Here is a 23,739-nt window from a genome sequence, read left to right on the forward strand (position 1 = left end):
CATTTGGATAAAAGTCGACACTGTCCGTTTCACCTGGATTCAGACGATGCCACCTGCCTTGTGCCCACTGTCCAACCTCAATGCGACCCTTGGTAGGTGCTCCATGGGCTCTTGTGTAGACTGATGCAAAGGCTGTGCTCTTCAGTCCTCCTGGAGAGAGGAGCCCTTTTTAATGCAAAAGGCCCCGGGTGGCCAGCCAGGAGGCTTAGCCTAGAGGCCAGCAGTGACGGAAGGGACAAGCTGAAAGGGCCTCAGGCGACTGAGTGACCAGGTGGTCAGTGGAGCCTGAGCACATGGGGGACCCTGGGCCAGATGGGAGGGGTTGAGCTGCCCCTGCCCAGGTGAGAGATGGGACCAAGGGATCCAGAGAGACAGCCATCCATGGGCCCCCCCCGGTGCCAGCACAGGCCTGGTTCCTCGGATTCCCCTGCTGCCAGGACAAGAGCGGGGCTGGCATCTCGGTGGGGAGTCCCTGTGGGAACCACATGGGGTGGGGGGAGTCCTGGGTGGGGGGATCTGAGGCGGTGGTCAGCTCAGAGTCCTGTGGTCTGGAGGGGGCTGGGGTTGGTGGCCTCTGAGCCGCGCAGCAGTGCGCAGAGATGGAGGAGGAAGGGCAGCCAGGACCCTGGAGGCAGAGCTGAGCTCTGAGTGTGGAGGAGGGCGGGGAAGGACCCTCAGCCTGGGTGAGATATGGGGCTTCTCATCTCAGGAGACCCCCCTGCCCTGTGCCAGCTTCCCAGCTGTGCAAGAGAAAAAGTCGGCTCAGGAAGGCCCTGCCCTGCCCAGCTGCCAGGGGGTGGGACTCTGTCCTGAGCTGCCACCCAGCCTGTGCCTGCTTGGTGTCCAGGTCCCATGTGTGATCCCATCACCGTCATATAGCACGGGGCAAGGAGGGGAGAAGCTCCCCTGAGCCCAGGACCAGAGAGGCACCTGTTTTCTCCCGATGGTGCTCCGCTTCAGGCGTGGGTAACAGGGACGTGGGGAATGGCTCTGCAGGGGGTTTAGGGGACAAGATGGAGGGAGGAGGAAGCAGAAAACAGCAGAAAGGTGTCGTTGGCTGTCCAGGCACAGAGAGGGTGCCTGCCAGTGAGGGTCAATGAATAACAAGAAAGCAACGCTTCGTGCTCAGCTAAGAGACATTTATTCAGCAGCCGGCACCCCAAGCCCCAAGTGACTCTGGATCAGCTCCAGGCAGGACAGCTGGCTCCTGCAGTTAGAGGCTTTTCATGATTTTCTTTATCCAGGGCAGGAAACTTGAGACTTTGGTGCAGGCTCGTGGAGGTGTTCCATCCTTTCTTCCATAGGAGACAATGCCCTGGGCCACATTGTTACACACGAGGGGCCCTGGAGTCCCCCTGAGGACAGAGAAGGGGAAGGACTGAGCCAGCCCCGCTCTTGGTCCTGCCCCACCCTCCCTGCCATCCCCCCCCCCAATGTTGGCCACCCTGCATGGAGTCAGAGGGCAAGGCAGGCCCCCATGGGCCCCTCAGCTACCAAGCCCTGCGCAGATGTTGTCACAGCTTAATTTCATGAAGGTGGCAGCTCCCTCTCCTCCCACATGTCCCAGATCCTCTCCCTGTGAGGGTTCTGTGGGACTGATGGCTTCAGGCTGCTGTGTAGGGACACAGAAGCAGGGGGGTGGGGCTGACGCTCAGCATGAGAATGAGCCCATTAACCAAGACAGATTTCCTGCCACAGCAGCAAGTAACCAGACAGAAGTACCAGGGTGGGCTCCTTCCTGTTCATCAAGAGCTGTTCTATCCCTGGACTCTGGATTTGGAGATAGTGTCTTGCTGCCCTCAGCAGGACTGACCCTCTCTAGTCTGTGCCTCCCCACAAATGCTGGGCATTGTTGATGTCACACAGACTACTGTGGTTTGGGGGCAGCCGTTTGTGGCTGTTGTTCGTGCAAAACGTGTGATGCTCTTTCCTCTAATCAGTCCCCTGTATCTGTTGTGCAGAAGTGAGTGAGGGATGATCTCTACATCTCAGATCAAAGCCCCACAGATGGTAGATCTTCTCTTATCGAGGTCGTCTGGGAGGGGGGCCCAGTGCAATGCCAACTGCCTCTCTAAGGCGGGCGTCTACACCCCTGCTTCCCAACCCAGGGTCATTCCTGCCCAACAACTTCACGCCACATGCTCCCACTCCCCCGAGGGACACTAGCAATGCCTGGGGACGGTTGTGGTTCATCGCTGGTGGTGAGAGGGGGCTGTGGCCCTGGCATCTAGTGGGGGAGGTCAGGGATGCTGTGAACATCCTTCCGTTCACAGTGTTCTCCGTGATTCTGGTCAGTCAGAATTGATGTCCCATGGACGATGAAGGCAGGCAAGGGTCTGGTGTAATTTCTTGTCCAAGTTGGAAATACGGGTCCTGGCTCACCGAGGAACCCCTTTCTCTTCTTTCTTTCCCTATTTTTCTTCATTATGTCCTCTGCATGTCTGTCTCTCTCTTGACACACACACACACCACACAGGCACCCCCGTCAAGGCTTATGGAGTGCCCGATGCTGCGAGGAGAGAGCAGTGGAGAGAGGAGACACACACTCGGTCTGGAAGCCCAGTCTTTCCTGAGAATTACTGGGATTTCTGTGATCTGGAGGAGCCTTCTTGAAGCTTAGGGACCTGGCGGGACGTCAGCAGGACCCGGAGGCAGATCCAGAGTGAGTGGCAGGAGAACCGACTCAAGTCCAGTGGTAGGTCTCCACTCAGGTTGGCCCAGGCTCCAGGCTAATTCTCCTTCAGGACCTTCGCAGTCCAGGGCCCGTCATGGGAGATCCGGGTGAAGACAGCAGGGGGCTTTGCATCCGACGGTCCATAGGAGACACCCCAGAGCACAGAAGAGGCCCCCGAGTCTCCCTGTGGGGCACAGAGGGAGAGGGAGAGAAGTGAGCCAGGGACACCACACACTCCTTCCCACGGCCCCAACTCTGAGCTGATCAGACCCAGCATCCGATCTGGGAGCCCTCATTCCTCATGGGGTCCTGTGTCTCTGTCTGATGCTGCTCCTGCCTCTCCTTCCTGTCATCCCAGGAGCCCCATGCCGCAGCCTGGGTGGGGTGGTCAGAGACTGCATCGGGCCGCAGGAGGCCAGTCTGCAGAGGCACAGACAGTTCCAGCTCCTCAGTCCTCACTGGCTGACACGCTTCTGACTCCGTCTCCTTCCAGGAGACCTCTGAACCCTGAACAGGGATTTGTGGAGGAGACCCTCGTCTGAGGATCACCGTCAATGCAGGTTTGGTCTTCTGGGGATTGCCCACGCACAGCTGGAGACTGTAGTCAAAAGCAGTGAAGTGCCTACAAGCCTGGGGCTCCACAAGTCTCAGCTTCCCCTCCTGCAGAGTGCGGGAGGCCGATTCCTCCCCAGTTGTTCTTTCCCAGCCAGCCCCCGACACAGTCTCCCAGGTGGGACGATGCTGAATTGGGGTGGAAGGGGGAGCATCCCCATGGCCAGGGTCAGGGTGGCTTTCTCCTTCAACTGGGAAGGAAACGAGAGCTGTCAGTGCTACAAGTGGGCTTTGGGGCAGTTGGAAGTACTCAGGGAGGGACAGGGCAAGTGCTTCTCACTAGAGCCACGTCCAGAGGGGTGAGCTGTGGGGGAGGCAGGTTGGGGAAACGTCAGAGCAGTGGGACCTGAAGGCGAAGCCCTGGAGAAGGAGAATGTGTACCCTCAGTACCATACTGTCATGGTCAACAGTGGCATCATGTTTTGGGTGAGGGAACTGTTTTATGACCTCAAGCTTCGGCCATGTGTCTTCTTTCTTTTTTATGGTATGGGCTCCAAGGGTGACTGTCACAGACCTTTGTGAGGGAGAAGGAGGACAGGGAGACACAGTGACCGTTTGGGTTTTTCCTGAGACACACCCATTCTGAGAAAAAGGGATGGAGTCTCTCCCAGGGTCAGTGGTCTCTACCTGCCCCTCCCCACGTTTTGTGGGCGATTGTTTTGGAGGGGCTGAGGTTTTACTCAGGAAAGAGCTTTGAGGGAACAGAGAGAATTTCCAGGGCTCCTGGGACTCGCTGGAGACTGAGCAGGCCATGGAGGACCCAGGGGACAGGGTTGGTACTTCCTAATCAAGGCACCCTGATGAGAGAAAGCCCTGTGGAGGAGTTCCCGTCGTGGCTCCGTGGCTTATGAACCCGACTAGTATCCATGAGGACTAGGGTTTGATCCCTGGCCTCGCTCAGTGGGTTAAGGATCCGGCGTTGCCGTGAGCTGTGGTGTAGGTCACAGGTGCAGCTCAGATCCCACTTGCTGGTGTAGGCTGGCAGCTGTGACTCCGATTCCATCCCTAGCCTGGGAACTTCCATATGCCACTGGTGTGGCCCTAAAAAGAACAAAAAACCGCACAAAGCTCTCTGGAGCCAGAGGTGCCAGAGGAAAGGGGGGAGTGGTGAAGTCTCAAGTAGACCCTGTTCCCGGCCTCTCATGGAGAGGATGGGTTCAGGTCCCTGAGACTTAAAGCTTAATGTCCTTGAAAAGGGTCTAGAGGAAGTGGCCCAGAGAACTGGGGAGGACTCTGAAGAGTGAGGCCACATCCCACGTGTTGCGGTCAGGGAGAGGGGGCTACTTCTAGAAGAGGGGCTCCTTTCCTTTGTAGGGGAGCTGAGTTCACAGTGAGTGAGGGTCAGGCTGTGTTCAGCTGAGTTCTTTTTCCTTGAGGCTTGCCTCTCCTTAAAGAGACCCAGGCCCAGGAGCCTCCCTCAGGCCCTGCTGGGGTGTCCCTGGTGGCTCCCATTTGGAGAGAAACAGGCCCCTGTTGTCTCACCTTCCTGCACAGTGAGCAGCTGTCCGCACAAAGCCCCTTCTTATCAGGAAACCACCACGAGCCGGCAGCTTATCCTGGGGAGTGACAGTTTCCAGGTGGGCCATGCAGGGGCGAGAATGTGGCTTGCTCTTTGGGCCCCCGATGATTCCCCTGGAACAGAGAACCCCAGGGCGTGAACACCGAATGCATAAGCTGGGTTAAAACTGGGGGAGGCTTTTTTTGACTCCACCCTCAGCCTGTGTTCTACCCATCTTCCCTCTCAGGTGGCTCTGGATTCTGCTTTCCCCACCTGCAGCCCCCACAGAAGTTCTCATTCCTTCTCCCAGACAAGGCAGCCAGCTTGGCCTCAGACGCCATGCTGTCACTTTTCACCATGAATTTCCCCCAGTCCATGCTGGGCTTGCTCAGCCCTCCTCTGTCACATGCAGGACAAGCTCTCCAGGTTCCTGTCTCGACCATCTCCATATCCGTGAGCACTCACACATCAGCCAGATTACAAGGACTATAAGCGGAGTGTCACACGTGATTTAAGGAGCAGACACCCTCTTCCTCCCACCTGCTCTGGGCTTTCCCCCATCAATGTGGGGTGCCTCGTTCCTGGGAACTACCATAGGCTGCAGAGAATGGGGGCGGGGGGGCAAAGTCCAAGTGGAAACTGCACTCGGGGCTCTTGGGGAGAGATCCTCAGGTTCTGTTTATGAGTCAGCTGTCCTCAGACTAAGCTTTTTCTTTTCTTTTCTTTTTTGGCCACCCCGCAGCATATGGAGTTCCCTGGCCAAGGATCAGATCTGAGCCTCAGGTTCAACCTACAGCAGCTGCGGCAATGCCAGATCCGTAACCACTGTGCTGGGCCAGGGCTTCAACCAGTGTCCCAGCACTGCCAAGATGCCACCGAACCCACAGCGCCATAGTGGGAACTCAGTCTTCAGACTAAACTTTGTTTTAGGGGCTGATCCTGCATCTTGCAGTGGGAAGGATCCCGAGACTCACCAGCTTTAGCTCTGGAGCATAGAAGGAAGAGCAGCAGAGGGAGAGGAAGACGACACATCTTCTCAGAGAGGCTGCCCAGGGCAGGGGCTGCTTCTCTTTTCCAGGCTTGGGTTTATAACTCCCAACAAGCGAGGGCAGGGCAGGGCTGGTAACCACAGGAACTACGTGGTCACATTTTCTTCCCTCGTGCTGGGCTGGCCATCTTCCTGATCAGAAAATTCCCCCCCAAAGATGCCCTCTGATTGACTTGGGGTGAAGCTGAGTTCTGAATGCCCAAGCCTTGGCTTCAGGGATGAGCTCTCAGCCACGGTGCCTCATCTGTGCTGGGCGATGGAGGATCTGTCTCTCCCAGGTAGAGCAGCTAATTACGGTCCCATGAGGGACATGGGTCGGGGAGAGCCTTTACACTGAGCATTCAGAAGCATATGTGCTTTTATGGCCACAGCCCACAGTAGGAAACACATGTTGCAGAAAGACCCAATGCATATACCTACGGATGTGTGAGTACACGAGCACCCACTTACACACGGGCAAAGGAATCAAAAGTTTCAGGAGACAGTACTTATCCTTGTCATGTGCAGTGCTCTCTGTTAGTTTCCACTCCATTCCATTCCATTTGATTCCACTCCATCATGAGACGGAAGCCACACTCCACTTAAAGGGTGATTGCTGTAACTTGGCGAACATTCTCCTGGATCCCCCTCTTCCCCTGAAGATTCACTGGCCAAAGAGAGTGATCCAAGGAGGGTAGATGGGGAAAGGGATCAAACCCTATACTTGGACTTCACATACATTATCAAAAGAGCAAGTGGCATTGGAATTACCAGTGTTGCGAGCCTGTGCATATCATTTATTGTCACAGTGTTAGATTCAGTATTACTTTCACAACAATCCTGCGAAATAGGTAACTGGTATCTCAGTTTTATGAATCTGGCTATTCAGGCTCACAGCTCAGAATTACACTTTCCTCATTTCTAATCAAGGGCCCTTTCTGCTCTACCACCAGAGACAAGCAGAGAACAGGAATGTAGATGTAGAAGGATGGTTTGCTCTTGGGCTGTTAGGGTTTCCTACTCTCACATTAGGAATCAAGTTTGTTTGACTGAAACAGAATATACAGAGATATCATATCTTTTTTCTCACCACACTCATGGGTATTAATTACTGTCATCTTACAAATTTAGAATTGAGACTCAGACACATTAATGTAATTCAGAGCACACAACTCATAACTATCATAACTGACCTTTCAAGTACATCTGTTTCTTTCTAGACTGAGATTTCTAAAAAAAAAAAAAAAAAGCAAAACCAATGTCTAACTTTGTGGTGGCTTGCACCATGTTTTGAATTGCCTGGCTGGCAAGGTCTCTCATATAAAGTTAAGGCATTATTTGGGACTCTGAAAATTGGTGTGAGAATATACTTGGGCAGATTCTGACGAAGCTGGAACCTTGAACTCCTAACTTCTTCCAGCCCTCCTATGCAGTAACAGCAGTCCATCTTCTCCAGTCTGAGATTAGTCTTTCCTTATAGTGGGATCCCCTAAGGTAGTCACTTTGGAGGTTGTTGATAGCTTGCTTAAGAGACTAATAAATTTGTCAGTAGTGATCATGTTTAAAACCTTGAAATGCTGCCAGTCTATCAGCAATCAGTATCAGTCAGCCAACAACAGACAGTTCTGCACATCTTAGAACCAAATCTGTCAATGGTGATCTTCTCATATATGGTGGACTGTTGGAGGAAGCCTGCATTGTTCTTTTCATGTGCTCCCACAAAGATTGTTTCATTATGGTTCCTGCCAGAAATGGAGTCAGGCAGTTGCTTTGAGCAAGCATGGCAAGAATCAGAGGGCCTAGACTCAGAGTATCTTTTAGGCTCTCCCTTCTGCTGAGTTAATGGAGGGGATGTTATGCGGAACTCTTCATTCAGCCCTTCAGGATGTGAAATCAATGCTTTCTCAGGTGATGATTCTTCCTTTTAGTTGCTCCTGATTCCTGCATTTCCTTACCTCTTAACACAAACAACCAGGAATAGCTTTCTCTTTCTCCTACATACCACATGTGATTGATATAATTGTGGACATCTGGCTGGTCTGTTGATGCCTCCATGGAGAGGGATCTAAGCACCAAGATCTCTCTGAAGGGCTAATGTTTCAGTTCTTGTAAGAGGAATGTTAAAGGGAGAGGAGAGGATTGGATCTCCTAGGACAAATATCTAAAAAGCAAAGATCGCATTGTCAAGGCCTGGCAAAGGGCTATCCTTTTCTTACAGAACCCTTATTCAGACCATGCATTTGGGAGGTAGGTGGATTAAGAGCATAGTTAAGAGCTCAGAATCAAGCTGCATTGGAATCCCAGTAGGATCCCTTACCCGCTTTGTGTTTGGGGCAAATTTCTTCACCTCTCTTAGATCCCCTCTCCCATTCATCTGTCAAATGGGCACAAGAATGGCGAGGCTTAAATAAGAGATGGGGGTGTGAGGTATCAGGTATAGTAAGTATTCAAAGTTACCCATTATTAGTACAGGCATTTTATTAGCCCCCAAGATCATGTACCTCTTCCAACAGTTTGTGAACCAGAATTGTCTTCCCTTAAGTTGTATCAAAACTCTAAAAAGCCAAAAGAAATAAAAAGCCCTTTCTAGCACTTGGAACAGCCTCCAGCCTGTCCCAATCCTCTGACATTATCTGAGGGATTCTGGGACCCTTCACTCTGTTCCCAGAGCAGTGGTAGTTCTGTGCCCTGGGGTTTCCTAGCCCTGTGAGAATGCCATCCTGCCATTTTCATTATGCTCTGGGAGCTGAGGGCCGCAAAGGTCAGTCCCATCTTCATTTTGTATTCCAGGATGTCACGAGCCATCATTTCGGTATATTCTTCCAGTTGTTTAATAATTCCCCATCCTGATTTCAAAGCCTTTTCTATCCAGTCAGAATGAATCCCTTGTTAATCACAAGACACATGATTGTAACTATCTCCTCCAGTTCTGTACCTTTTCTCATATGAGTGCTTTCAGTGACAATGCTTGTTGTCTATCTGGGTATCAAAATTACCTATTCCTCTCAGTCTCCAGGTTTCTGGATAAACTGCCACTCACTCACTTTATCAGTCAAGAGTAGTTTGATGGGTACTTACTAGGTGCCAGACCCTGGTGATAGAAGATCATAGACTGCCAGCTCATAATCACTTTACCAATAGCAAAGTGCTGAAATGGAGAGAGAGATGTGGGTGGTAAGAGAAGCTGTCAAGTCTGTCCTGGGAAGGCAGCGACAGCTTCATTTGAACTGAGATCTCAAGGGCAGGTTATATTCCATCACTGGACAAACTGAGACAGGGCTTTATGAGCATAAGCAGCTATACATCCAAAAAGGGCAGAAGAAAGGATGGTGCTTGGGGAACGCCAAGTCATTCAGCATTACCAAAGCATAAATTCAAGAGACATCTGTTTTCTGTTTCAACAGCCTTTTCTCTTGCCTTCATTATTTCAATCATTCTACTTTGGTTTAATTAGTATACTATTTCTAACATGGTGGATATAGGTAATAAAATTGTATTGACTTTTCAGCTTTTTTTGATAACAAATGAAATATAAAAATGTAAATTTTCCTCTTGGTATGTTAGCTGTTTGGTTTTGAGGTGGTATACTTTTACTACTACTAATTTCAATTTTTTTTTCTAAATTTTTGTTGATTTTCTTTTTGACCCAAAGATTATTTACTGTTTATTTTCAACACATCGGTTATTTTCAGTTATCCTTTTTTATTATTATTTCTAACTGAATTCCACCGTGGTCAGAGCAATAAATACTCTATGAATTTGATACTTTTGAATTTTACAACTTGTCCTTCACTTAGCATATATTTAATGCTGATGAATGTTCCATATACACTTGAAAAGATCATAGATTTTACATTGTTTGGGTGCAATGTTTTATACATGTCAGTCAGGTCAAGGTTGCTGGTTATATTGTACAAGTATTCTATATTCTTAGTGTATTAGTCTCAAAAGCAGAGTCTGAAACAGAGTTTGTGTGCAGATAGTTTATTTTGGAAAGTAATTCCGAAGAACAGGAATTGGGAGCTGGGAGAAATGAAAAGGGAAAGAAAGAATAAATGACAATGCAATGGAATATTATTCAACTATCCACTTCTATGAGCACAGGCTGCTCAGTTTCACTGGAAACCCTCTAGTAATCTGTTTAAGATATATCTTAGAACTGTGCACTTAAAATAGAAATAAAAACACAAATAAACAAATGGCACCTAATCAAACTTACAAGTTTTGCACAGCAAAGGAAACCATAAAAAAAAAAAAACCTATGGAATGGGAGAAAATAGTTGCAAAGGATGCAACCAACAAGGGTTTAACCTCCAAAATATACAAACAACTCATACAACTCAACAATAAACAAACAAACAATCCAGTAAAAAAAAAAATGGACAGAAGACTTAAATAAACATTTCTCCAAAGACACATGGATGGCCAGTAGGCACATGAAAAAATGCTCAACATTGGAGTTCCTGTTGTTGCACAGCAGAAATGAATCCAACTAGCATCCATGAAGATGCAGGTTCAATCCCTGGCCTTGCTCAGTGGGTCAGGGAATCCAGCATTGCTGTGGCTGTGATGTAGGCCAGAAGCTGCAGCTCTGATTCAACCCCTAGCCTGGGAACTTCAATATGCTGCCGGTGCAGCCCTAAAAAGCAAAAAAAAAAAAAAAAAAAAAAAAAAAGAAAGGAAAGAAAAGAAGAGAAAAAGAAAAAAATGCTCAACATCATTAATTATTACAGAAATGCAAATCAAAACTATAATGAGGAACAACCGCACACTGGTCAGAATGGCCATCATTAATTATTACAGAAATGCAAATCAAAACTATAATGAGGAACAACCACACACTGGTCAGAATGGCCATCATTAATAAGTCTACAAATAACAAATGCTGGAGAGGGTGTGGAGAAAAGGGAATCATCCTACACTATTGATGGGAATGTTAATTGGTACAACCACCATGAAGAACAGTATGGAGGTTCCTCAGAAAACTAAATATAGAAATACCATTTAATCCAGCAATCCCATGCCTTGGTATATATATCCAGACAAAACTGTAATTCAAAAAGATACATGCACCTGCAGGTTCAGAACAGTACTTCACAATAGTCAGACATGGAAACAACCTAAACGTCCATCAACAGATGAATGGATTAAGAAGATGTGGTACATATACACAATGGAATACTAATCATCCATAAAAAATAATAAAATAATGCCATTTGCAGCAACATGAATGCAACTAGAAATTCTCATACTAAGTGAAGTAAGTCAGAAAGAGAAAGACAAATACCATGTGATGTCACTTATATGTGGAATCTAAAGTATGGCACAAATTAACTGACCTACAAAACAGAAACAGACTCACAGACATAGAGAACAGAACTGTGGTTGCAGGGGGGGGGGTCGGGGATGGACTGGGAGTTTGGGGTTAATATATGCAAACTATCATATTTAGAATTGATAAGCAATGAAGTCCTACTGTATAGCACAGGGAACTATATCCTGTCTCTTGAGATAAACCATGATGGAAGATAAAATAAGAAAGGGTGTGGGTGTATGTGGGTGTGTCGGGGGGTGGTGTGTGTGAGAGAGAGAGACTGGGTCACTTTGCTGTACAGCAGAAATTGACACAACATTGTAAACCAACTATAATAAAAAAAATTTTTGAAAAAGAATTGTGCACTTGAGATACAGGAGAATAATTATCGACTGGCTCCTGTCTTTATTGGTTGAGGGCTGCCCTGAGTGGCATTAATTCACTTGGCATGTAACAAAATGATTGAGCAAATTCTTGTAAGGGTTCCATGTATAGGTAGCAGTGAAACTCCAGGGAAGAAACAAAGACATGCATGATGCAGTTGTGACAAGGAGTTGTCAAGTTACACCTGTGTAGAGCTGACTGATATGGCAATAACTGCAATAAAAATATGGGCCAAGAGATGGAAGACAGGGTACAAGAGGTGTCCAATAAAGGTACAGATATTTTTGTCTGCCTGTTCTATCAGGCACCCCTAAAAACAGAGATGTATTTAATTGTCCCACCGTGACTGCGGATGTTTCTATTTGTTCAGCTTTGTCAATTTTTTGTTTTATACATTTTGAAGTCACATTATTATGACTTGAGACAAACCATATGTGTATATATGGTTTAGGATTATTAAAACTTCCCAATGAATTGATCTTTTAGCATTATATAATGTCTTTTTTAATCTCTAGTAATACTATTATCTTTAAAGTTTGCTTTGTTTTTTATTAGTACAGTTAGAGCAGCTTTTCTTTTCTATTTTAGTGTTTGCAAGCCACATCTACTTTCAACTTGAAAGAGCTGGAAAGGAAATTTTCAATATTTCTATGTTGTTATATTTAATAAGAGGCTTTCCTTGTAAGCAGTGTATAGTTTTAAAAATCCGTTCTGATAATTCTGTCTTTTAATTACACTAATTTTGGGTACATTTTAGGTAGTAATTGACATGGTTTTTTTTATGGCCGCACCCACAGCATATAGAAGTTCCCAGGCTAGAGATTAAATCGGAGCTGCTGCAGTCTACCCACAACACCAGATCCGAGCCGCATCTGTGACCTATGCCACAGCTTTGTGGCAATGCCAGATCCTTAACCTACTGAGTGAAGCCAAGGATCAAACCTGCATCCTCACAGAGATAATGTCAGAACCTTAACCTGCTGAGCCACAACAGAAACTCCAACTTTAGGTTTATCACCCTACTACACGTTTTCCATTGTTTCACCTGTTTCATGTTATTTTTCTTTCCATTCTTGCCATCTTTTAGATTAATGAAGTATTTTTTAAAAATCCATTAGCTCATCTTTCAGCCGGTTAGTTATACATTATTTTTCTAATCTTCTAATTGTTACTCTAGAGAATAAATAATAAAAGTACCGCTATATTAAATGTAATATAAGTTTTACCCCTTCTGGAAAATTCAAGGACTTTAGAAAATTTAACTCCAGGCCAAAGTGTGTCTGTCTGGGCCAGGAAGGAAGGAGGGCACAGGGTACCGCTGTCCAGTTTTCCCAGCACCACTTACTTGACAGAGACAAGACTATGGCATAGAACGACTGGGGCTCACCTCCTCTCACAAAAAAAGCCAAAATTACAACTAACTTTTGAATAGCCAAAACACACTGGAAGCTACCAAAAAAAGATATCCTTTACCCAAAGACAAAGTTGTCACATCAAGAAGGTAGGAGGGGTGCTTTCATGATATAAGCAATCCCATAACCATTGGGTGGGTGACCCACAGACTGGAAAATAACTATATGGCAGAGGCTCTCCCACATGAGTGAGAGTTTGGGGCTCCACATCAGGTTCCCACGCCTGGGGGTCTGGCACTGGGAGGAGGAGCCCCTGAAGCATTTGGCGTTGAAAGCCAGTGAGGCTTGAGCACAGGAGCTCCACAGGACTGGAGGGAACAGATTCCACCATTGGAGGGCACACAAAGGGTTTCTCGTGCACTGGGTTCCAGGGCAAAGCGGGGACTCCATAAGAATCTGGATCAGGCCTACCTGTGGGTCTTAGAGGGTCTCCAGGGAGAGCAGGGGGTGGCTGTGGCTCACTGAGGGGACAGGACAATGGACACAGAGGTCCCAGGAATAATCATCAATGTGAGCTCCCCTGGAGGTTGCCGTTTTGGAAAAATCTGGCCCCACCCATTAGGGTTGAGAAGCCCCAGGCAAAGCAACAAACAGGGTGGGAACAAAGCTCCACATATCAGCAAACAGACTGCCTAAGGTCCTCCCAGGTACACAGCTGCCTCAAATCACACCCAGAAACAAAGCCCCACCCACCAGAGGGACAAGACTCAGCTCCACCTACCAGTGGGCAGGCACCAGTCCCTTCCATCAGGAAGCCCACCACAAGCCCCTGTGTTAACTTCACTCACAAGGAGACAGACATTAGAAGAAGAGAGGCTACAACCCTTACAGCCTGCAAAAAATGAGACCACACAAAAAGCTATACAAAATGAAAAGTCAGAGAAAGATGAGCAAGATGAAGGAAAAAGACAAAACTCAAGAAGAATAGCTAAGTGAAGTGGAGATAAGAAACCTACCTGAAAAAGACTTCAGAGTAATGCTCGTAAGGATGATCCAAGATCTTGGCAACAAACTAGAAGCAAATATCAACAAATTAGAAAAAACCTTTAAAAAAGGCAGAGAAGATTTTTTTTGATACCATATATTTTAATATATAGAAATATTTAACTGGGTGGCATACAACTGTCTCCTCAATATTCTGTAAACCAAATCAGACAATTAAAAAAAATTAACTTTTTTTTAATCAATTCATATTGAGGCAGGAAAGATAGGGCTGGGCCCAAGAACAGCCTCCTTATCTATAGGCAGTACATAAAAAGGTAAGGCCACCTCCTTGTTTTATACTTAATGAGATTACAAAGCATGCAGGAACAGTTTCAGGAACATAAGTTAGATTTTACTAAACTTTTTGACAACTGAATAGTATGAACAGGAAATTGGCACTTCGTTCTGCCCTTTAAAAGGCAGAGAAGATGAAGAACACAATAACCAAAATTAAAAATTCACCAGAAGGAACCAATAGCATAATACAGAAGGCAGAACAACAAAAAAAGCGAGGTGGAAGAAGGACTGGTGGAAATCACTGACATGGAACAGAATAAAGAAAAAAGAATGAAAAGAATTGAGGACAGTCTAAGAGAATTCTGGAACAACTTTAAACACAAGGACATTTGCATTATAGAGCAATCAACAATCTTCTTGTGATCTGGACTAGATTGTAGGAGGTTGGGAAGTGATAAGCAGGAATCATAATATCATTCCTGAAGTCTTTAGGAAATTAATATGGCTGGTGGGGAGTGTGAACTACATTTTACCAAGCTCAGGAGATAGGAAGAAACTGAAACAATAGGATGGAGGGTATAGAACAAGGGAATAGAGATACAGTAATGCTTTAGAAACCAGACCCCAATGCTCCAAAAGAGTATCCAGAATTGCTAGGGGAAAGAGATAATGACACAGAAATAGACAAGGGTCCTGCCCTTCAGGAACCCTGTGCATATCAGGTCTTAGGAAAAAGAAGGTTTTGTGAAGACTCAAGTAGAGTTGGGTGTTGGGGTAAATCAATTAACTACTATCCTCCTTTTCTTCTTTTTATTTCTGGGCCTCCACCAGATAAATTCAAATACTCTTTAAGCATTTTCTCCCTAGCAGGTGAGGGTGGGTAGTAAGGTCTGGATTTTTTTTTTTAAATCTTTTTAGGTCTGTATCTAAACACCTTGGCCTGGCAGTTGGGAGAGCAGGGTTCCAATTGTGACTCTGGGGCAAACTCTCAGAATGGCCCCATGTGGCCACTTGCCTTTCTTTGCCTCAGTTTCTTCACATTTCAGAGGAAGCTGTTCTAAAGTGGGTTTCAATTTTTTTCCTTTTTTAAGACCAGGTATAATTTTGTTCAAGGGAAACTTTGTAACTACCCCTACCTAAAACGGATAATGTGTTTTTCTAATTGAAGACAGGGACTAGAGACCTGAGAATACTTCATTTATTGCCCTTGTCTCAACTGTTTCCTGCAACCTTATTATAACCGCCTGTTAGTTCCATCAGGGTATTTTTTCTCAGTCTTGTCAGATTTTCTATGTAGATGGTCACATCATTTGCAAATAAAGACAGTTTTTTATTCCTTCCTGATCCATACACACTTTATTTCCCTTTCTTGTCTTATTACATCAGCTAAAACATCAGGTGAAAAGGAGTGGTGAGAGAACATCCTTGCCTTATGCTTGATTTCAATGGGAAAACTTTGTTTCTCACCATCACATATGATATTAGCTCTAGGTTTTTTGTAGATATTCTTTATCAAGGTGAGGCTGTTTCCTTCTATTTCTAGTTTTCTGAGAGTTTTTGTTATAAGTGTTAGATTTGTCAAATGCATTTTCTACATCACTGCTAGGATTATGTAATTATGCTTTTAACCTGATGATGTGATGGATTATTTTAATTGATTTTTTCACGTTGAACCAGCCTTGCTTGCACACTAGAGCTAAATCCACTTAATTGGCATATATAATTTTTAAAGATACACTTTTGGATTCAAATTGATGCTCTGCTGAGTATTTCTGCATCTATGTTCATAGGGGGTAATGTTTGGTGGGTTTTTTTGTTTTTTTGTTTTTTTGGTATTAGGGTAATGCTGGCCTCATAGAATGAGTTAAGAAGTAGTCCCTCTGCTTCTATCCTCTAAAAGATATTTCAGAGAATTGGCATAATTTCTGCCTTAAATGTTTGACAGAACTTATTAGTGAACCTATCTGGTGACGGTGCTTTTCTGTTTTGGAAGGTTATTAATTATTGGTAACTTCCTTAACAGATACAGGCCTATTTAGATTTTCTATTTTGTCTTGCTTGAGTTTTGACAAATTCTGTCTTTCAAGAAATTTATCCAGTATTCTTTAATTATCCTGATTGACTGGATGCCCATGTGTTCATTTCTGATATTAGTAATTTATATCCTTTTTTTCTTGATTAGCTAGAGACTGATTGATGTCATCCATCTTTTCAAAGAACCAGGCTTCGGTTTCATTGATTTTTCTCTACTGATTTTGTTTTCAGTTTCATTGATTTCTGCTCTAATTCTCATTATTTCTTCTCTTCCGCCTTCTTTGGTTTACATTTACTCTTTTTCTAGTTTCATAAGGTGAAAACTTACGATTATTGATTTTAATATTTCTTTTCCAATATATGCATCACTGGCTCTAAATTTCCCTCTAAGCATTGCTTTAATTACATCCCATGGTTTTTATACGTTGAATCTTCATTTCATTCAAAATACTGTAAAAAATTTTGACCCATGCAGCATTTAGAAGTGTGTTGTTTAATCTCCACATATTTTGGACTTCTCCACTTATCTTTCTGTTACTGATTTCTAGTTTATTTGTGGTCTGCGAGCAGACATTGTATAATTTCTATTCTTTTAGATTTGTTGAGGGGATAAAGTAGTCTATCGATGTCTATTATATACAGTTGATTCATGGTGTTACTGAGTTCAGCTATGTACTTATTGATCCTACCTATTGGATGTCTCCATTTTGGAAAGAGCTGTGCTGAAATCTCCAGCTATGATAGTGGAGTCTCTTTGCAATTCTATTAATTTTTTCATCACATAGTTTGATGCTCCTGTGGTTAGGCACATACACATTAAACTTATTACATCTTCATGGAGAAATGGCCCCTTTATCATTATGTAATGCCCTTCTTTATTCCTGATAACTTTCCTTGCTTTGAAGTCTTTCTTAAATTAACATAACTACGTCTGCTTTCTTTTGTTAGTATTTAACACAGTATGTGTTTTCCCATTCACTACCTTTTAATCTACATATTTGTTTGTTTGTTGCTTGTTTTGTCTTTTTCAGGGCTGCACCTGCAGCATATGGAGGTTCCCAAGCAAGGAGTCGAATTGGAGCGGTAGCCGCTGGCCTAAGCCATGGCCACAACAACGCCAGATCCAAGCCATGTCTGCAACCTACACCACAGCTCATGGCAACACCAGATCCTTAACCCAATAAGGAGGGCCAGGGATGGAACCTGCATCCTCATGGATACTAGTCAGATTCATTTCTGCTGAGCAATGATGGGAAGTCTTGTTTTTATATTAAAAGTAGGTTTCTCAGAGAAAACATAAGTTGAGTCTTATTTTTTTAATAGACTGCAATCTCTGTGTTTTATTTGGTGCATTTAGACCACTAACATTTGAAATGAGTATTTATAGTGGGATTACTATCTACCATATTGTTACTGTTTTCTATTTGTTGCTCTTGTTCTTTGTTTCTATTCTGTCTTTAACTTTTCTGCTTTTTGTAGTTTTAATTGAGCATTTTATATGATTCCATTTTCTCTCCTTTCTTAGCATATCAACTACACTTCTTTTTTAACTTTTTTTAGTGGTTGTTCAAGAGTTTGCAGTATATTTACAACTAATCCAAGTCCCCTTTCAAATATAACTATATCACTTCATGGACTGTGTGAATACGTTATGAAAACAGAACGATCCTAATTTCTCCCTTTCATTCCTTGTATCATTGCTGTGATTACTTCACTTTTTTTTTTTCCTTTTTACAGCCACAACTTTGGCATACAGAAGTTACTGGGCTAAGGGTTGAATTGCAGCTGCAGCTGAAGACTATGCCACAACCACACCACCACCAGATCCAAGCCACATCTGCAACATATGCTGCAGCTCACAGCAACATTAGATTCTTAACCCATTCAGTGAGACCAGGGGTGGAACCCATATCCTCATGGAGACCACGCTGGGCCCTTAACTTGAGCCACAATGGGAACTCCCTATTTTATATAATCTTGTATTATATAATGTATATAATACTCAGCTGTCTATGCTTATGTACATATAATATACATATCATGTATATATATGTATATACACAATACATCTATAAATATTGTGTATATACATATATATACATGGGATCCCACTACAGATACCAAAGATATTAAAAGGATAATCAAGGAATACTATGAGCAATTCTACATCCACAAATTTGATAACCTAGATGAAATGAACCAATTATTCAAAAGATACAATTTGCCAGAAATGTGTGTAACTGAATGCATTATATCCATTTTGCCATAATTTGCCAAAAGCGTGTGTGTGTGTAACAGAATGCCCATTTTATTGGGCAAACTGCTTTCTGTTAGTACAATTAAGAATAAGAAAGATAGAAAGGTTTTTGTTTTATTTTTACTATTCCTTCTTCAATGTCTTTTCTTTATTCATGTAGATCTGCATTTCTGATTTACTTTCCTTCTTTCTAAAGAACTTTAACATTCTTCGCAAGGCTGGCCTAGTGGCAACAAGTTCCCTCAATTGTGTTTGTTTTAGAAAGTATTTCTCCTTCACTTTTTTTTTTTTTTTTTTTTTACAATTACATTTTTTCCCCCACCCTTTCTTCTGTTGCAACATGAGTATCTAGACAAAGTTCTCAATGCTATTCAGCAGGATCTCCTTGTAAATCTATTCTAAGTTGTGTCTGATAAGCCCAAGCTCCCGATCCCTCCCACTCCCTCCCTCTCCCATCGGGCAGCCACAAGTCTCTTCTCCAAGTCCATGATTTTCTTTTCTGAGGAGATGTTCATTTGTGCTGGATATTAGATTCCAGTTATAAGTGATATCATATGGTATTTGTCTTTGTCTTTCTGGCTCATTTCACTCAGGATGAGATTCTCTAGTTCCATCCATGTTGCTGCAAATGGCATGATGTCATCATTCTTTTTTATGGCTGAGTAGTATTCCATTGTGTATATATACCACCTCTTCCGAATCCAATCATCTGTCGATGGACATTTGGATTGTTTCCATGTCCTGGCTATTGTGAATAGGGCTGCAATGAACATGCGGGTGCATGTGTCTCTTTTAAGTAGAGTTTTGTCCGGATAGATGCCCAAGAGTGGGATTGCGGGGTCATATGGAAGTTCTATGTATAGATTTCTAAGGTATCTCCAAACTGTTCTCCATAGTGGCTGTACCAGTTTACATTCCCACCAACAGTGCAGGAGGGTTCCCTTTTCTCCACAGCCCCTCCAGCACTTGTTATTTGTGGATTTATTAATGATGGCCATTCTGACTGGTGTGAGGGGATATCTCATGGTAGTTTTGATTTGCATTTCTCTTATAACCAGCGATGTTGAGCATTTTTTCATGTGTTTGTTGGCCATCTGTATATCTTCTTGGAGAAATGTCTTTTCAGGTCTTTTGCCCATTTTTCCATTGATTGATTGGCTTTTTTGCTGTTGGGTTGTATAAGTTGTTTATATATTCTAGACATTAAGCCCTTGTCCGTTGCATCATTTGAAACTGTTTTCTCCCATTCTGTAAGTTGTCTTTTTGTTTTCTTTTGGGTTTCCTTTGCTGTGCAAAAGCTTTTCAGTTTGATTAGGTCCCATGGGTTTATTTTTGCTCTGATTTCTATTGCTTTGGGAGACTGACCTGAGAAAATATTCATGATGTTGATGTCAAGAGAGTGTTTTGCCTATGTTTTCTTCTAGGAGTTTGATGGTGTCCTGTCGTATATTTAAGTCTTTCAGCCATTTGGAGTTTATTTTTGTGCATGGTGTGAGGGTGTGTTCTAGTTTCATTGCTTTGCATGCAGCTGTCCATCTCCTTCACTTTTGAAAGATAATTTCACAGGGTACAGAATTCTAGGATGGTGGCTTTTTTTCTTAATGCTTTAAACATTTCCCTTCATTTTCTCCTTGCTTGCATGGCTTCTGAGGAGAAGTTGGATTTCATTCTCGTCCTTGTTCCTCTATAGGTAAGGCTTTTTTTTTCCCCCTCGGGTTTCTTAAAAATTTTTTCTTTTTCTTTGATTTTCTATAGTCTGAAAAGAATATACTTAGGTGTGGTTGGTGAAGGGCGAGGGTGTGATTTATCCTGCTTGGTGTTCTCTGAACTTCCTGGACCTATGACTTCATGTCTGGCATTAATTTGGATAAATTCTCAGTAATTATTGTTTCAAATATTTTCTTTCTTCAGCCACACCCCCAGCATATGGAAGTTCTCAGGCCAGGGATCAAATCCAAGCCACAGGTGAAGCAATGCCAGATCCTTAACCCACTGTGCCTGGCTGAGGATTGAACCTTCACAGCTGAAGAAACAATGCCAGATCTTTAACCCACTGTGGCACAACAGGAACTCCTCAAACGTTGCTTCTATTCCTTTCTTTCTACTTTTTCTAGTATTTCCGCTTCTCATGTTACACCTATGTAGTTGTGCACCTTTGTTTGTAGCTGTCCCACAGTCCGTGGATATTCTGGTTTTTTTTCAGTCTTGGTTCTCTTTGCTTTTCAGTTTGGGAGGTTTCTACTGAGATATCCCTAAGCACTGAACTTCTTTCCTCTACTGTGTCCAGTCAACTAATGCGCTCATCAAAGGCACTCTTCATTTCTATTGTTTTGATTGGCAGCACATCTTTTTGACTCTTTCTTAGTAGTTCCATTACTCTTCTTAGTAGTTCCATTACTCTTCTTACATTGCCCATTAGTCTTGCACACTACTTTACACATTAAAGCCCACAGCATATTAATTATAATTGTTTTAGATTTGTGGTCTGAAATTTCAATATCTTTGCCATGTCTAGTTTTTTGATGCTCACTCTGTCTCATAATTATGGCCTTTTGCTTTTTAGCATACCTTGCAATTTTTTTTCTTCTTGATAGCTGGACCTAATACACTAGGTAAAAGGAACTGGAACAGGTTTTCAGTAATGTGGTGGTGATGAGGTGTGGGTGGGGGGGGGGGCATTCTCTATGGCCCTGTGATTAGGTCTCAATCTTTGAGTGAGCCTATGCCTCCGTATTGTGAACTTCACATGTGCTTCTCAGGTCCCCCCCTCAACCCCGTCCCCTGGGTGGGACAAGATAGCTAGAGGTGGCTGGAGTTAGGAATTTTTCCCCCTGTTGGTTAGACTCTGATAATACCCCAGCAGGTTAGGTTCTGGTTAACTAGGTTTTTCCTGAGGGCAGGCCTTGTAAAGAACAGTGTTCTATTTCAAAATGGTTCCTTTTCACTTCTTCTGCCAGAGCAGGAGGGGGATGTTCCTATGATATTTACTGTGAAAACCTGTTTGAACTCCTGGCAGAAAATCTCCCAAACACAAGTCAGTGTTTGAGACCACTCCCCATCTCCTGCCTCTGCAAGTACCAGCAATGGCCACCCTTGCCATGTTCAGATACCATGCCAGGGTCCAGCTGGCTCTGTTCCCTACAACTGTGCATTCAGCCACCACAGCCCTGACCCAATGTGGAGCTGCACTGTGAAATACATGGGACTTGCATATACCTTAAGTATGGATTAAAGGAGGTAAGCATATAATTATCTTGAGATGCTGAAAAATAATTTGATAAAATGTAATATTAAGATTTCTAAAAATGTTTGTAAGCCAGGATTATAAGAAAATTTCCTTAATACAATAAACATATAACAAGTATTATCTTAATAAAACATTTCATCTGCTAATAAAAAAAAAGGAATACATGGGACTTGAACAGATACTTCACTCTAGCTGAGATATGGGCTGGGGCAGTTGCAGGAAATGGACCAGAGTCCTGGTAGTTTCGATATGCTTCCTCTGCCTTGTTTTGGGAGTAGGCAAGATCTTTATGAGTGGAGTCTAAGGTTTCTTACAGCCCTGCTGTCACTCCCACTGGCTTTCAAGTCAGATAAGGGACTTATCCTCCTGGTGTCAGATCTCAGGGTTGGGGCATGCCCAGCATGTGGTTTGTACTGCTCACTCACCAGGGAGCATCCCTCTCCTCTCCTGTGTCCTCTCTAGGGGTGCAAGCTCAATCAATTTTCTTCCCTTCCGACCTGATTCTCTGTGGATCTTTCTCACAGCCTTGGCAGAATAAGAGTCTTCCTGTCGGTCTCCCATTTATTTTCAGTGAGAATTTCTCTACATGCAGATGCATTTTTGACGTACTCATGGGGGGAGGTGACCTCTGTATCCTCCTACTCTGCCATCTTGATCTCCATTCATAAATAAGTATCCTTAATTGTACTATATTGTGTAGCTGACATCTTCCTATAAACAAAGCTCCAGATTCAGAAGGCTTCACTGGCAAATTCTACTAAACATTTAAGGATCGAATAATACCACTTCTACCAAACCTTCTTAGAAAACAGAAGAGGAGGACACATTTCCCAACATATTCTTTGAGGCTGGTATCACCCTCAAAGAATATCGAAGAATATCAAAACAAGACAAACACATTACAATCAAAGGAAACCATGGACAAATATCCCCCATGAATACTGTATTATCTATTGCTGCATATCAAATTACCCTAAAACTTAGTAATTTAAAACATAATTTCTGTGAGTTGGGACCCCAAGTGTTACTTAGCTAAGTCTTACTGGTCCACTTTCACCTATGAGGTTAGGTTGCTGAATGGGGCTGCAATCTCATCTGAAGATTCAACTGGAACTAAAGAAGATTCTAAGCTCACTCATGTGGTTGCTGACTGGCTTTGGTTTTACACAGCTAGGGGCCTCAGTTCCTCATAATCTATGGAACTGAGAGCCTCAGTCTATCACCACACTGTGTGGGCAGCCCACAGGGTTATGCACAACATGCCATTTTGCTTCTCCCAGTGCAAAGGAGCAAGGAAGAAGACAAAAAGTCCTCACTAAAGAAGCCACGTTCTTTAGCAACCTAATCTTGAAAGTGGCATCCTATCATTTCTAGGATATTCTATTAATTAACAATGAGTCAGTCAGTCTGAGCCATACTCAAAGAGAACAGATTACACAACTGCATAAGCATCAAGAGGCACGGATCATGGAGGGCCATCTTAGAGACTGCCCATTGCAATAACAGGTGCAAAAATTCTTAACGAAATTTTAGTAAATCAAATATAACACCCATAAAAAGGAACAATGCATCATAATCAAGTGAAGTTTATCTTGAGGTTGTAAAGTTAAACATTCAAAACTCAGTATAATTCACCATGCTAACAGACTAAAAATGAAAAACCGTAAGATCATTGTAATCAATGCAGGAAAGTCTTTTTGTTTATTTTTGACTTCTAAAGCTAGTTTCTTTTTTACTGAAGTATAGTTGATTCATAATATTATATTAGTTTCAGGTGTTCAGCATAGCAATTCTATTTTGGTAGATTATACTCCATTATAAGTTATTATAAAATAATGGATATAAGCCCCTGTACAAACGATATGCCCTTGTTGCTTATCTATTTTATACACAGTAGTTTGTATCTCTTAATTCCATACCCCTAATTTGTCCCTCCCCACGTCCCTCTTCTTTTTGGTAACCACAAGTTTGTTTTCTATGTCTGTGAGCCTGTTTCTGTTTTACATTTACATTCACTTGTATTATCTTTTAGTTTCCACATAAGTGATGTCATACAATA

The 23,739-nt window shown here is 43.6% G+C and overlaps 1 protein-coding gene and 1 long non-coding RNA gene across 2 annotated transcripts in view; both read right to left on the reverse strand.

Moving 5' to 3' along the window:
• Nucleotides 1-2,587: 2,587 nt before the first annotated feature.
• On the reverse strand, nt 2,588-5,966 carry LOC100156469 (chymase). Its single transcript, XM_084966986.1, is given in 6 exon segments — nt 2,588-2,858; nt 3,224-3,387; nt 3,390-3,477; nt 3,668-3,800; nt 4,769-4,918; nt 5,755-5,966. Coding segments are annotated over 6 exon segments (726 nt in total). The 5' UTR covers nt 5,817-5,966; the 3' UTR covers nt 2,588-2,729.
• Nucleotides 5,967-6,340: 374 nt separating this feature from the next.
• Nucleotides 6,341-23,739, reverse strand: part of LOC146401694 (uncharacterized) — a 32,982-nt gene continuing 15,583 nt past the window's right edge. Inside the window, exons 2-3 of the long non-coding RNA XR_002345898.2 lie at nt 13,878-13,933; nt 6,341-6,478 (exon numbers count right to left, since the gene is read on the reverse strand). This is a non-coding gene — a long non-coding RNA (uncharacterized LOC146401694). The remainder of the gene's footprint in view (nt 6,479-13,877; nt 13,934-23,739) is intronic.

This window comes from Sus scrofa, chromosome 7, assembly GCF_054392235.1.
Source record: "Sus scrofa isolate SSC_HxYL_T2T_F1_AM1 chromosome 7, Sscrofa_HxYL_maternal_Yorkshire_Landrace_v2.0, whole genome shotgun sequence".
Lineage (NCBI taxonomy): Eukaryota > Metazoa > Chordata > Mammalia > Artiodactyla > Suidae > Sus > Sus scrofa.